Source organism: Muntiacus reevesi, chromosome 4 (assembly GCF_963930625.1).
Source record: "Muntiacus reevesi chromosome 4, mMunRee1.1, whole genome shotgun sequence".
In the NCBI taxonomy this organism is placed as follows: Eukaryota; Metazoa; Chordata; class Mammalia; order Artiodactyla; family Cervidae; genus Muntiacus; species Muntiacus reevesi.
In genome coordinates this window covers 50327496-50343816 of record NC_089252.1, presented here as the reverse complement: position 1 = coordinate 50343816, position 16321 = coordinate 50327496, and the positions used below count along the sequence as shown (strand labels likewise).

Genomic DNA, 16321 nt, shown 5'->3' with positions numbered 1-16321 from the left:
TTATTTTTCTGGGCTTCAAAATCACTGCAGATGGTGATTACAGCCATGAAATTAAAAGACACTTACTCCTTAGAAGGAAAGTTATAACCAACCTAGACAGCATATTGAAAAGCAGAGACATTACTTTGTCAACTAAGGTTCGTCTAGTCAAGGCTATGGTTTTTCCAGTGGTCATGTATGGATGTGAGAGTTGGACTGTGGAGAAAGCTGAGTGCCGAAATATTGATGCTTTTGAACTGTGGTGTTGGAGAACACTCTTGAGAGTACCAAGAGTCCCTTGGACTGCAAGGAGATCCAACCAATCCATCCTAAAGGAGATCAGTCCTAGGTATTCATTGAAAGGACTGATGTTGAAGCTGAAATTCCAATACTTAGGCCACCTGATGCGAAGAGCTGACTCATCGGAAAAGACCCTGATGCTAGGAGGGATTGGAGGCAGGAGGAGAAGGGGACGACAGAGGATGAGATAGCTAGATGGCATCACCGACTCAATGGACATGGGTTTGGGTGGACTCTGGGAGTTGGTGATGGACAGGGAGGCCTGGCCTGCTTTGGTTCACGGGATCACAAAGAGTTGGACATGACTGAGTGACTGAACTGATAGATAACTGATATGTATTAATATTATATATATATATATATGTGGATAACTGAATCACTTTGGTCTACACTTGAAACTAATGCATTTTAAATTACCTATACTTGAATAAAAATTGGCTAAAAACTAAAATAATAAAAAATAAAGCAAATGTAAAAATAGTGAAACAGAGTATATTTTCTAATCATGATAAAAATAACCAGTAATAATAACTATCTAGGCAAACTGAAAATTGGAAAATCAAGCAACACAATAAGTCACAGAGCAAAAAGAAATCAAGGAAAAATCAGAATATATTTTAAACTAAATGATAATGAATATATAACATGCAAAAAATTGTGAAATGCAAAGAAAGTGGTGCTTAGGGAAGTACTAATAGATTAAAATCTCTACATTATGAAATTTCACTTTAAGAAATTGCAAATAAAAGTGCAAATTATGACTGAAATCAGTATACGAAAGAACATACTCAAGATAAGAGCAAATATGAAAGAAATAATAGATAATAGAAACAATTAGTAATGCTAAAGTCTCTTTCTTTGACAAGATCAAAAAATTGACAAACCCCTACCTAGAATGATACCAATGAGAGAACATAAATCATTAGTATCAAAAATGTAAAAATAGCTATTCCATAGATAACCCCAGACAGTAAGAGAATATCATGAATGAGCAACTCTAGGCTAATAAATGTAACAAAATAAAACAGATGAATTCCATGAAAAAATTAACTTGCCAAAATCAGTACAAGAAAGAATTCAAAATATAAAAATATCTGCATATGTTAAAGAAATTTAATTCATTTCAAAATCCTTCCCTAAAAGGAAATCTCAGATACAGGTGGTTTTGTTAGTGAATTTCATCAACTATTCAAGGAATAAGAAATAACAATTTTACACAACTTTTTCAGCTACAGAAACAGCAATAATTCACATAATTTTATGAGTGGTATAATCTTAGTTTAAAAAAAAACTGGAAAGTCACTAAATGAACAGAAACTCATAGACAAGTATACTTTATGAATATAGGCAAAAAAAAAAAACACACCTTAATAACTATTAACAAATTAAATCCTACAACATAAGAATGGGCATTTACCTTTCAAAAATCAATCAATATGATTAACAATATTAGAAATGATTAAAGAGGAAACATATAGGACCATCTCAAAAGACAGAAAATTATTTCATGAAAATTCAACAAACATTCATGGGTAACACTCCTATAAAGCTATAATAGTAAAAGCTACCCCAATGTGACAACAGACATCTGTGAAGACCCTACAACTAACATCCTTGTTGGACTGCACCCTTCAGGCCTGCAAGCCCTGTACCTGCCCAGCTTCAAGACTGAAGAGCCCAGAGTCAGCAACAGAGGCATCCATGGCTTAACGGATGAAGGACAGGGGAGCTTACAGGTCTGAAGCAAGATCCTGGAACAACACCCCACCCCTGACCGCTGAGGACTGGCAGGACATCGCTGGGGGGTGGGGGGTGGGGAAGAATATGTTTTAGGGAAGTTGAGTCTGGTGGACTCACTAGTTACCAAGGCAACCAGTAGAGGGGCGTGCCCCTTTGATAAGATCAATCACCAGCTTGGGCCTGGGGCAAGTGCATAGGAAAGCGGGTTGTGAGTGTAGGCTTAGATGCAGGAAATGGGAGAGTTTTCTTTACTTGAGGAAGTGCTGTTAGTTTTTGAAGTACAGGATCTGAATATAGAATGGTACACAAAGGTTGCAGCAGTCATTCAGAAATCAATCTATTTGCAGCAAACAGCTGGAAAATATATTTAAAGATATACATATATATCTTTATCTTATAAATCTATCTATCTATATATGTATCTTTAAAGACAAAGATGCACCCATACATGACATGTATCTTTAAATTTATTTTCCAGCTGTTTCCGGCAAACAGATCTCTTTTTTTGAAACATTAACCTTGATGTCTTAAGATCTGTTAAATTCAACTATTTGTTTTACTATTAACAGTAGTTTTGTAGATCCTCTGAGATTTTCCATTTAATGAGTATATCATATGCAAATAGAAACAGTTTTATACTTATTTTCTGATCTTCATGCCTTTTACAGTAAGTCACCTACATACGAGTGAATTCTGTTCTGAGAACATATTTGTAATTCCAATTTGCCAGTTTGTTTGCAACATATATATATGTATATATACATACATAAAAACTGCTCAGTCGCTTCAGTCGTGTCCGACTCATTGCGACACTGTGGACTGGAGCCCGCCCGGCTCCTCTGTCCATAGGATTCTCCAGGCAAGAATACTGGAGTGGGTTGCCATTTTCTTCTCCAGGGGATCTTCCCAACGCAGGGATTAAACCCAGGTCTCCTGCTTGGCAGGCAGATTCTTTATCACTGAGTCACCTGGGAAGCCTCATGTAAAATATCTAGATTAAAAGCTTTAAAATTGCATTTTAAATACCTTTTTGAAAAAATACTATAAAAACTGATATGCCTATTTTAATATTTAATTGAATAAATAAAACATTGATGGTTTCTTTGTAGAGTTCAAATGTAGGCTTGAATGAATCTTTTATCTCTATAAAAATTAGAACTTCAGCTATGTTTAACATATATTTTGGCCAAATGATGGAAATCCATATTAAAAGAATACCAGTTTATTTGTATAACCATGGAGACAGTGGAACAATACTGATAAAACAACTATTTCACACTTTATGTTAAGACATGAAAGTGAAAGTGTTGATCACTCAGTCGTGTCCAGCTCTGTGACCCCATGGGCTGAGCCCGCCTGGCTCCTCTGTCCATGGAATTCTCCAGGCCAGAATACTGGAGTGGGTAGCCTTTCCCCTCTCCAGGGGATCTTCTCAACCCAGGGATCGAACCCAGGTCTCCTGCATTGCAGGTGAATCCCTTACCATCTGAGCCACCAGGGAAGCCCTATGTTAAGACATGGTACTATGTAAAAAGTTACAACAGAATTTAGAAACATGTGTGTGTGGGGGGGGGGTGGGGGTGGGGAAGGGAGTGGCTGTATGTGTGTAATTTCTCTCTCCAGGTAAGTTTTACTGTGCATACACATGTTTATCTATCACTGAGACAGGTTCCTATTCCATTTTTACCTTTATCAGTTTTCCTAGCTCTTTAAAACATATCTTAACAATGGAAAGATCTCTTCTTTAAGCTTTTGCAAAGATCTGCCACAGTATTAATCTCTCAAATGCCTCAACTTTACTAGACTTGGAAACTCATGGAGAGTCTCTTTGTAACAAGAAGCACCATTATCAAAAGCACATGGTGAAACAGCGCAGCTTCCCTTCATGACTTCACTGCGAGTTGGCATCAGGACCGCACTGCCGGAAAGCGCGTGCCCTGCCACGGGCCTCTCTCCCTCCGGTGCGCGGCATCAAGATGAACTGTCGGAGATGGTGTGGTATACTGAATAATGGACAAATCAGAGTCCCTGACACAGGTTTGATGGCCATAAAATATGAATTTTGTCATTGCCCCTGCATTCAAACTCAGGGACTGACAGAGGGATATTATTTCCAAATGCCAAGCTAACTAGAATTGTGGAGATTTGCAGAAGGTGCTCCTCTTATTAGTGTTTGAAGCAATTACTGAGAGAATGGGTCAGTGCAGATTTCCTCCAGCACTGACAAAGCCTTTCCTTGCTACTGCATTTTAGCTATTCAAATTCAAATCAGGCTTCTCATCACAAATGCTCTGTTTCTGAGAGACATTGCAAATATGCAGCAATCCAATCAGGGTGCCTTTCCACTGAGAAGGTCACTGTACTTCAGTGCAAATACTATCATGTTAAATCAACAGGTAGAATCAACCTGCCTTCTGCTTTATGACAACTGTTTAAGGTCCTGGCACCCTACATATGACATAGATTCATTTTATTTCCCTCTGCTAATGATATAATCTCTTATTGCATTATGGAAAATCAGATATAAAATGAGTATGAAAACTTTATACGTGTTAACTCTCTCTGAATAAACAAATTTTCAATGAATTCAGAAACATCACATTGGAATTATTATGTTCAATAAAATGAGGTAAAACACAGTAAAATAACTTGAACTGAGAGGGACCAGGATGATACGTGGAGAGGAGTTTGGTTGCTCCAAGTTACTGGCTTGACTGAAAATTCTTTTTTAAAAAATCTTGTTGTCATGAAAGCCACCAAGTTTTATCTATAAATACTACTGGAATAAAAGATAATGTGACGATATAATTCAAAGTTAAAGAAAAGTCAACAGTAACTTTCTAGTGAGAAAAAAAAATGTGCTGACTCTTTTTTGTAAGAATTGTTAAGATTAGAAGTCTCCATTGACAGAGGAAAAAGAAAAAAAAATGTTCCAGTGCGCTGTTTGTATTCTTATGACACATAGGCTGGGTACAGACCAGGTCACCCACTACTCTGCATCTGTCTAAATTTCCCAACTAAAAGTCTAGACCAAAAAAAAAATGCATGTATGTGTACAGAAGCATAGGTGAGTAGACTGATAAAAGATAGGAAAAAAAAGAGTTACGGATAATAACATAAGTTATATAATAAATTGAAATCAAATTCCAAAGAGCAATTTTCCAAAAGAGAACGTAATTAAGTAGAAATGATTTCTTTTCCTTAAGAGAAGAAGATTCACAGCTACTTACCTAACCTCTCGATGGAATAGTAGCGCTGCTTACTGTCCACACGTACGGTCTCAGCATAAGGGCTCCCGACACCGTATCCGATGATGTAGCCTCGTACCACAATGTTTGGGTTCAAGGGAGGGGTCCAACTCATGATGATGCAGTTGGTCTGGGGCCTCACGTGAAGAGAGCTTGGCTGGTCAGGAACTTGAGACTCTAGAATTCAAAAGGCGGACCATCAGCATCTTTCATATTAGAACACAGAGCATGGTAAAATGCACCATTTAAACAAGGCTTAATATCATGATCCACAGACCCTCAAATGGTGCATCACTTAATGCCCAAGTTCCTCCTGCTGTCAGCCTCTGATGTGGTTTTCACGTCTGATTTGACTTTCATAGAATTTAAGCACAAGAGGATACCGAATTCCCTCCAGAGGCACTGCAACATCACACATCTTTATCCTAACAGATTTTTTTTTTCTGTAAGATTCTTTTTTTCTCATATATTTCTCCTAAGTCATGTCTGACTGTTTGCAACCTCACAGTCTGCAGCACAACAGGCTCCTCTGTCCTTTACTATCTCCCAGAGTTAAATCAAACTCATGTCCATTGAGTCGGTGATGCTCTTTAACCATCTCAGCCTCTGCCTCCCCCTTCTCTTGCCTTCAGTCTTTCCCAGCATCAGAGTCTTTTCCAATGTGTTGGGTCTTCGCATCAGGTAGCCAAAGTATAGGAGCTTCAGCTTCAGCAACAGTCCTTCCAATGAATATTCAGGGTTGATTTCCTTTAGAACTGACTGGTTTGATCTCCTTGCAGTCCAAGGGTCTCATGAGTCTTCTCCAGCACCACAATTTGAAAGCATCAAATCTTCAGTGCTAAGCCTTCTTTATGGTCCAACTCTCACATCTGTACATGACTACTGAAAAAACCATAGCTTTGACTATACAGATCTTTGTTGGTAAAGTGATGTCTCTGCTTTTGAATATGCTGTCTAGGTTTGGCATAGCTTTCCTTCCAGGCAGCAAGCATCTTTTAGTTTCATGTCTAAAATTAATTTCACTGGAGGAGGAATTGGCTAACCACTGCAGTATTCTTGCTGTGAGAACCCATGAACAGGATGATAAGGTAAAATATTTCTCGTTAGGTATCATTAATAAGGGGTAAAATCAAGGCAGATGTAAGAATAATAGAAAGGGAAATGAAATGTCAAAAACTGTCTTGCCCAAAGATTATTTACTCTGATTTAACTAGAGATGAAAATAAATGTAGCAGTCCTTTCCTGAGAAATTGTCAGGATAAACAATTTAGGGCCATGATTTGCTCAGCATGAATGGGATTGTACTTGACCCATGGTTTATTGCATCTGTGCAAAGTATATTTATTACTAAAGAAATGAGACAGTGGTTTGGAGTAAAGCCACATAGACTCTGGAGTGTGGACGTCTGGTTTAATACTAGGCTCTGCCACTTACTAGCTGTGTGTCCTTCTCAAATTATCTTCTCTGAGTTTACCTATGAATTAAACTGGCATTACAAATACTGATTGAATCAAAGCTTGAGCTCTGGAAGTAATCAAGAAAAGCATTCAAATTTGTATTAGATATTCATGAGATATGAAATCTTAAAACCTGATTTATCCTCTCTATGTCAAAGTTTCCTCATGTGCAGAATGAAGGTAAAGATAGTAAGGGTCTCATATGGTGGGAAGAAGATTTAATGAAATAAAGTACCGAAACACTCCAGCCTTGAATAGAACCAACTGATGTTAGCTACTATAGAGAAAATGCACTTGCTATCCTGATATAAATTTTTTTAAAGAGACTGTGTGTTGCAAATGAAGAAATTGACATTCTGATTTTTATATCACCATGCTCCCTATGATCCTATCTCTAAAGAAATGAGGTATTTTCTGGTCACTGATCATAATTCTAATAAATACTACTAAATTGCCTCCTAGGTTTGAGGCATAAAGGTTAGGTACTCATGACAATCAGATCACAGGAGAGTAAATATGGCAGACATAAAGCCTGTACTCTCGGCATTTATATTAATAGTTTAATGGAAAAGACAAGAGAAAAGGCAGTTATAATATACTGTGATACATATTTTGATAGGTTTAATACAGGCACCTGTAGCCTAGTCTTTGAAAATCAAAGATGCACTCTAGGAAGAAATTTAAGAAAGAATATTCCCCATCTAAACTTTAATAGTTCATTAAGTGCTTTGCACAGTTCTTGGCAATTGATAAATACTCAAAAATCTTACTGATTTCAACTTATTCAAACTGTGTTTATTATTTCTTTCACAAGTGAAAAGCTCTGAAGGGGACACATGTTAAATATGTAAGAGAATTTGATGATTAACAGTAATATTACAGTTCATCTTTCTCCTTGGTGTAAGGCAAAAGGTGATGCAATCCCCACCACGAATTTTATCCATTTTCAACAAAATCTTCTACTGGATTAAGTGACATATGGAAGCATGTCTTTCATTGAAGTTTTTAAAGTAGATATCATACTAACAACTTTTCAAAAGATGATACATTCTAAAGACGCTACATCAACTCTGTCTTCTAAGGAAATGGATATCTTCTTTTTTGACGATACTCATTTGCGAACAAAAGGGATAAGCTACTATAGGTCTGCCCAGAAGTTGCCAAAGATATAATAAGCAAAGGTGTAAAAAAAATCATCTCAAATTGCGTATATAAACCTTAACAACAGAACAGAATGCTTGAGAAGAACTTCTCACTGTAAACTCTAAGTAAAAGCAATAAAAGAGATGAAGGGGATGGATTAATACTTTTCAACCCAGTTGCCATGGAGGCTCTCCAGTGTCCTTGCAGTGTAATGAGTTTTCCAATGAATTCTGTTTGGCATATCTGAAGCTTTTGCAATAATTTTTGAAACAACAAGATAAACTGTTTAATCTCATTTGATGTTCATTTATGACATTTTCAAAATAATATGAAACCCTAATGATTTGAGTGACAACATTCAACATTTTTCAGAATAGAAAAAAGTATTTTCAGAATAAATATTTATCTGTTTTTCTGCAAGCCATAGAGTATGTCCCCTGAAAGTTAGTTAAATTAATACCCACTGAATTACGTCTGTCAAAGCTTTAAGGATACCCTGGAAATGAGTGCACAAACTGAGTTTTGAAGAAGAGTGTCTGTCAGTACATGACTCATCTTTATTCTTCACTTCATAAGAGGAGTTTCAATCCTAGATCCAAACCTCCAAATACTTTTTGACATGATAAAAAAAAAGTGTGTTGATACATAAGGGTATATACTACCTCTCATCTAAACATTTAACGGACTCTTAGCACACAATTAATATCATTGGGCCAGAAGGAATGGTGTCTGTCAAGTATTAGTCTTATGTCATTGAAAATGTATGACCTCATCATAAAGGTAACTGTTTAGGAGATTGTTTATAATCTGGAATAACCCATTTGTGCCTACCAACTCAGTTTGGCCACCTCATGCGAAGAGTTGACTCACTGGAAAAGTCCCTGATGCTGGGAGGGATTCAGGGTAGGAGAAGAAGGGGATGACAGAGGATGAGATGGCTGGATGGCATCACCGACTCGATGGGCATGAGTTTGAGTAAGCTCCAGGAGTTGGTGGTGGACAGGAAGGCCTGGCGCGCTGGGGTCGCAAAAACTCAGACACGAATGAGTGACTGAACTGAACTGAAGTGAACTCACTTCTCAAAATAAAGATAGAAAAATTTCCTTTTATGTCACCTGCATGAATTTTGCCTTACACAGCTGAGCATACAGATTATGAAAGTGGTTACTACTGGGATGAACTATAAAACATTGATTTAGAAAATTTGCTATGAAAGGTAAGTGATGAGATTATTCTTTGTTTGAAGACCAAAACTAAAATTTGCTGTCTGAGAGTTCATGAAAGATTTTATAAATACCTCGAGGATAAAGTCTGCATATTTAAAGCACAGAGAAGCAGTAAGTTAATTACTGAAATAATTTGAAACTGAAGAACATATTTTGCCTGAAACATCCAAATTAACAAGGCTGCAAATTTCTACCAGAGTCAAGATTACTAGGTTAACTGCCATTCCTGATTGACTATGGAATTATGAATTCTGCCTCATTTTTATTTATTGCTAAAGAATAATTATTATTCTCTGAGTGATGATATAGACTTTCACTAATGATTAAGATTCACATATAGCCTGCTGGGGAAATTTACCAGGCTAATCCCAGTGACATTTCAAGAATTACTGTGCATTTTCAATGGGTCAGTCATAGTTTTAGCTACTGGGAATAGAGTTTTGGGGGAAATAAGGCCAAAAAATTTAAGGGTAAACAAAGAAACCAGGAGGTCTAGGAAAGCTAGGATATAGGATATAACTGAATTTTATATATGACACATCAAGGAAGGTATCCATGGAAGAATCTAAGGCGAATGATCTGAAAGAGTCAGTCAAGTAAACCTCAGGGTGGAAAGCTTTATAGACAGAAGGAATAACTATTACAAAACCTCTAGAATAAGAGTGAACTTAGTACCTGAAAAAACCAAAGGTCATTGTGCTTGACCATAAAAGTTAAATGAAGAAGATGAAGAAGCAGTCACCCAGTGAGAATATAAAATGGTGCAGCTGCTATGGAAAACAATATGACAGTCCTTCAAAACGTTAAAAGTAAAATTACCATATGATCTAGCAATTCTACTCCTGGGTATATTCTTGAAGGAACTGAAAGCAAGATTCAAAAAGATAATTATACACCTATGTTCAAAATGACCCAGTCTTGCCTGTGAGTGTCCAGGAGTCTCCAGCAGAGGTGTGGGTCGGTGGTCAGCGCTGGTCTGCTGCAGGGTGGGGGCACTGAGTGTATGCATGCATGGGATCTTTTGAAGGAGGTGACATTATCTTCATTACCTCCACCATAGTTTGGCCCCAGGTAAATAGCAGGGAGGGAACACAGCCCCACCCATCAACAGAAAATTAGATTAAAGAATTACTGAACATGGCCCTGCCCATCAGAACAAGACCCAGTTTGGCCCTCAGTCTCTCCCATCAGGAAGCTTCCATAAGCCTCTTATCCTTCCCCATCAGAGGGAAGACAGACTAAAAACCACAGTCACGGAAAACTAACCAATCTAATCACATGGACCACAGCCTTGTCTAACTTGTCTAACTCAATGAAACTACAAGCCATGTCATGTAGGGCTACCCAAGATGGATAGGTCGTGATGGACAGTTCTGACAAAATGTGGTCCACTAGAGACAGGAATGGCAAACCTCTTCAGTATTCTTGCCTTGAGAACCTCATGAACAGTACGAAAAGGCAAAAAGATAGGACACTGAAAGATGAACTCCCCAGGTAAGTACGTACCCAATATGTTACTGGAGAAAAAACTCCAGAAAGAATGAAGAGACAGAGCCAAAGCAAAAACAACACCCAGTCGTAGATGTGACTGGTGATGAAAGCAAGGTCTGATGCTATAAACAGCAATATTACATAGGAATCTGGAATGCTAGGTCCATGAAAAAAGGTAAATTGGAAGCGGTCAAATAGGAGATGACAAGAGTGAACATCAACATTTTAGGATTAAGCAAACTAAAATGGACTGGAATGGGTGAATTCAACACAGATGACCATTATATCTACTACTGTGGGCAGGAATTCCTTATAAGAAATGGAGTAACCATCATAGACAGCAAGAGTCTGAAATGCAGTACTTGGATGCAATCTCAAAAACGGCAGAATGATCTGTTTGTTTCCAAGTCAAACCATTCAATATCATGGTAATCTAAGTCTATGCCCCGACCAGTAATACTGAAGAAGCTGAAACTGAGTGGTTCTATGAAGATCTACAAGACCTTTTAGAACTAACACCCTAAAAAGATGTCCTTTTCATTATAGGAGACTGGAATGCAAAAGTAGGAAGTCAAGAAACACCTGGAGTAACAGGCAAATTTGGCCTTGGGGTACGGAATGAAGCAGGACAAAGGCTAATAAGAGTTTTGCCAAGAGAATGCACTGGTCATAGCAAACACCCTCTTCCAACAACACAAGAGAAGACTCTACACATGGACATCACCAGATGGTCAAAACCGAAATCAGATTGATTATATTCTTTGCAGCTAAAGATGGAGATGCTCTTTACTGTCAGCAAAAACAAGACCGGGAGCTGACTGTGGCTCAGATCATGAACTCCTTATTGCCAAATTCAGACTTAAATTGAAGAAAGTAGGGAAAACCACTAGGTCCATTCAATTATAACCTAAATCAAATCCCTTATGACTATACAGTGGAAGTGAGAGAAAGATTTAAGGGACTAGATCTGATGAACGGAGTGCCTGAGGAACTATGGACGGAGGTTCGTGACACTGTACAGGAGGCAGTGATCAAGACTATCCCCCAAAAACAGAAATGCAAAAAGGCAAAATGGTTGTCTGAGGAGGCCTTACAAATAGCTGTGAAAAGGAGAGAAGCCAAAAACAAAAGAGAAAAGGAAAGATATACCCATTTGAATGCAGAGTTCCATGGAATAGCAAGGAGAGATAAGAAAACCTTCCTCAATGATCAGTGCAAAGAAATAGAGGAAAACAATAGAATGGGAAAGACCAGAGATCTCTTTAAGAAATATAGAGATACCAAGGGAACATTTCATGCAAAGATGGGCTCAATAAAGGACTGAAATGTATGGATCTAACAGAAGCAGAAGATATTAAGAAGAGGTGGCAAGAATACACAGAAGAACTGTACAAAAAAGATCTTCATGACCCAGATAATCACGATGGTGTGATCACTCACCTAGAGCCAGACATCCTGGAATGAAACTCAAGTGGGCCTTAGGAAGTATCACTACGAACAAACCTAGTAGAGGTGATGGAATTCCAGTTGAGTTATTTCAAATCCTAAAAGATGATGCTGTGAAAATGCTGCATTCAATATGTCAGCAAATTTGGAAAACTCAGCAGTGGTCACAGGACTGGAAAAGGTCAGTTTTCATTCCAATCCCAAAGAAAGGCAATCCCAAAGAATGCTCAAACTACTGCATAATAGCACTCGTCTCACATGCTAGTAAAGTAATGCTCAAAATTCTCCAAGCCAGGCTTCAACAATTAGTGAAACATGAACTTCCAGATGTTCAGGCTAGATTTAGAAAAGGCAGAGGAACCAGAGTTCAAATTGCCCACATCTGCTGGACCACTGAAAAAGCAAGAGAGTTCCAGAAAAACATCTATTTCTGCTTTATTGACTGGGCCCAAGCCTTTGACTGTGTGGATCACAATAAACTGTGGAAAATTCTGAAAGAGATGGGAATACCAGACCACCTGACCTGCCTCTTGAGAAACCTGTATGCAGGTCAGGAAGCAACAGTTAGAACTGGACATGGAACAACAGACTGGTTCCAAATAGGAAAAGGAGTACATCAAGGCTGTATATTGTCACCGTGCTTATTTAACTTAAATGCAGAGTACATCATGAGAATTGCTGGGCTGGATAAAGCACAAGCTGGAGTCAAGATTGCTGGGAGAAATATCAATAACCTCAGATATGCAGATAACACCACCCTTATGGCAGAAAGCAAAGAACTAAAGAGGCTCTTAATGAAAGTGAAAGAGGAGAGTGAAAAGATTGAGTTAAAGCTCAACATTCAGAAAATTAAGATCATGGCATCTGGTCCCATCACTTCATGGCAAATAGATGGGGAAACAGTGGAAACAGTGTCAGACTTTATTTTTGGGGGCTCCAAAATCACTGCAGATGGTGATTGCAGCCATGAAATTAAAAGATACTTACTCCTTGGAAGGAAAGTTTTGACCAACCTAGACAGCATATTAAAAAGCAGAGACATTACTTTGCCAACAAAGGTCCATCTAGTCAAGGCTATGGTTTTTCCAGTGGTCATGTATGGATGTGTGAATTGGACTGTAAAGAAAGCTGAGCGCCAAGGAATTGATGCTTTTGAACTGTGGTGTTGGAGAAGACTCTTGAAAGTCCCTTGGACTGCAAGGAGATCCAACCAGTGCATCCTAAAGGAAATCAGTCCTGAATATTCATTGGAAGGACTGATGTTGAAGCTAAAACTCCAATACTTAGGCTACCTGATGCGAAGAGCTGACTCCTTTGAAAAGATCCTTATTCTAGGAAAGATTGAATGTGGGAGTAAAAGGGAACGACAGAGAATGAGATGGTTGGATGGCATCACTGACTCAATGGACATGAGTTTGAGCAAATTCCAGAAGATGGTGAAGGACAGTGAAGTCTGGCGTGCTGCAGTTCATGGGGTTGCAAATAGTCAGACATGACTGAGCGACTGAACTGAACTGAACTGATGTTCATAATTTGGTTGTTGTGTGACCCACCCCTTTGCGCCCTTAGTTCTCTGCTCTCATCTCTACCGCTTTCCCCCTTGCTCACCTCCCCCCAGCCATCTCCTCCGCAATGGACTCTGATTTTCCCCAAAGGTGACAGACATACTCTGGCTGCAGGGCATTGCACTTTCTGTACCTCTGGAAAGCTCTCCCTCAGATATGCCTTCCTCCCTGACCTGCTTCAGGTTTTGTTATCTAATTTCCAACTTCAGACTCCTTTGGCTACCATACTTTAAAATTGCAATCTTTACCTAAACTCTTCATCTCCTAATAATCTCATTTTTCCCCCATAGGGTTTATGGTTACTTACTGTGCTACCTATTTCATTTTTCTTTGTCTCATCTCTCTCCATAAATTCTCTCTAACTCCAATAATTAGAATTGTTCCTGGCACAAAGTGCTCAAAAATATAGAAACAAACTCTACGTTTCCTATAAGGTTCAATACAATTATCATTATGTACAACTCATTACATATAAAATTACCACAATTTTATATAACACTCTCTATAAGAAAATTTTTAAGAAAAACATTTTTAAAACTTTGATGCTGAAACAACACGAAAGTACAGTTATTAATGTCATTTTGTCTTGGTCACCAACAAGACTTGTCTCCTCTGGCTCCTGAAAATGAAAATGATCGCTGCTGTGTACCGTGTACTATGGACATGGCACGCCAAGCGGGTGGGACTTGGACACATCTGTTCTCTATTTAGTGTGCTGCATATTATGGGTCATTTTGTAAGAGTTTCGCTCCAGCCCTTAAGAGCCTATATATACATATATATACATATAGTTTTAACAGAGAATTAGAGAAAGCCAACGACATACCCACACCCTGTCTTCACATACTAACATTTCATTTCTACTGGCAGTGCTTGTTCTCAGCAATGGCTATCATCTTCCTTGTCACTAACGTCTACAAACTGTAAATGCTCTTTGTTTATTGCAGTGGGCAGTCACTTCTAATCATGTTTTAACTCTATCATAGGGAATCAAAGGATATATATTAGTCTGATAATCTTTGGATGGAAAGCCTGTGTTGGTTTGTGGTATATGCTTTCCACCTGCAGTACTACATATTTACTGCTTCTATAATGAAAGTATATTCAAATGTTTTAACTCTACCATAGGGAATCAAAGGATATATATTAGGATGTTTAGAGCAGTAGTCTGATAATCTTCGGATGGTAAGCCTGTGTTGGTTTGTGGTGTATGCTTTCCACCTGCAATACCACATACTTACTGCTTCTATAACGAAAGTATATTCAAATGTTACAGTGGCTTTCTAAATTTGTCCATAAAGATCCATCAAGGTTTGCTTAAATAGTATAAATGTATGTTATATAAAAGCCATATCTTTATAACTATATGTATTTCTTTAATAATTTGCATATTTTTATTAAGTTAATCTTTTTATCATTGAGTAGTAACCCTCTGTCCCAAAATATATATTTGGCTTTTAGAAAACTACCAAAGATTAATCTTATTTTATTATTAATTTTATTAACTAATAAGATTAATAATCTTATAGATTAATAATAATAATCTTATAAAATTAATCTGATTAAGATTAATCTTAATACTTATTTTCTGTTAGAATGATCAGCATTTTTACTCCATCCTTTTACTTCTAATTCTTCCACATCTTAATACTTTATATTTGCTGATTATAAATATCATAGATCTTGATGTTTTAAAAATCTCAGTTAATAATCTATCCTTTAACTGGTAAGCTTAATCCATTTATGTTTATTGTTATTACTATATGAGGATTTATGGCATTTTATTATACACTTTAAAATTCCTATTTATTTGTAACAAACAATTAGTTTTCTTCATGATTTTGTTTGAATAGGCTAAAGCACTCTCCCCCACCATTATTTTTCTTCCTCTACTGAATAAGAAGTTATACACTCTATATCCTTCTACTTGTAACATTTTCAATTTTGAAAGGATATGAAACTTGAAATGTAGAGTTAATTATATATTTGCTTTTCATAAGAACATTTAAAAAAAATCTCTAAACTGTTTAATGTCCATGATCTCCTATTCTTTACCACCTTATTTTCATCAACTTTTTGTTAACTTTCCAAACTATTATAATTTTTGTTTTATAAAGTCATAATTTGTTCAGATATGCCCATATATTACGTTATTTTGCTAATCACTTTCTCTAATCATACTTCTAATGATTTTCTTTTAATCTTTTTTTAAAAAGTGTGGCCCTTCACAAAAAAGATAGTGGTGATAAATTCTTTTTTTTTTTTTTCATGTGAAGGGTGTTTATGGTTCTCCTTTCCTTGTATAATTATTCAGTTGGTTATACAATTTGGGGATGATGGAAATTTTTTGTCAGCACCTTGCAGATATTTCATTGCTTCTTGGTTTAATTGTTACTATTGGGAATTCTTCATCAATATAATTATACTTTCTAGATAAGTAATCTCTCTCTGGGGCACTTTAAGTTCTTCTTTTTGTCTTTATCTTTGTACTGTTCAATATATCAAAGCTAAAGCATTATTCCTGAGTCTGATAATCCATGTATTTCATCAATTCTGGAAAATTCTCAGTTATTATCTCTTCAAAAATCATTTCTCCTCCATTCTTTATTTTCTTTTGGGATTATGACTGATGCATGCTAAATTTTCTTGTTTCATGTCTTTATAATTTTCTCTCTTTTTATCTGTCACCATGTGTTAATTTTGTTTTCACCTATGTGTACTATATT

The 16321-nt window shown here is 37.1% G+C and overlaps 1 protein-coding gene across 1 annotated transcript in view; it reads right to left on the bottom strand.

Annotated features, from left to right (window-relative positions):
• DCC (DCC netrin 1 receptor) overlaps window positions 1-16321 on the bottom strand; it is an 828232-nt gene that overhangs the window by 201132 nt on the left and 610779 nt on the right. The window contains exon 17 of the mRNA XM_065934991.1: window positions 5250-5444. Coding sequence (XP_065791063.1) covers window positions 5250-5444 — 195 coding nt within the window. The remainder of the gene's footprint in view (window positions 1-5249; window positions 5445-16321) is intronic.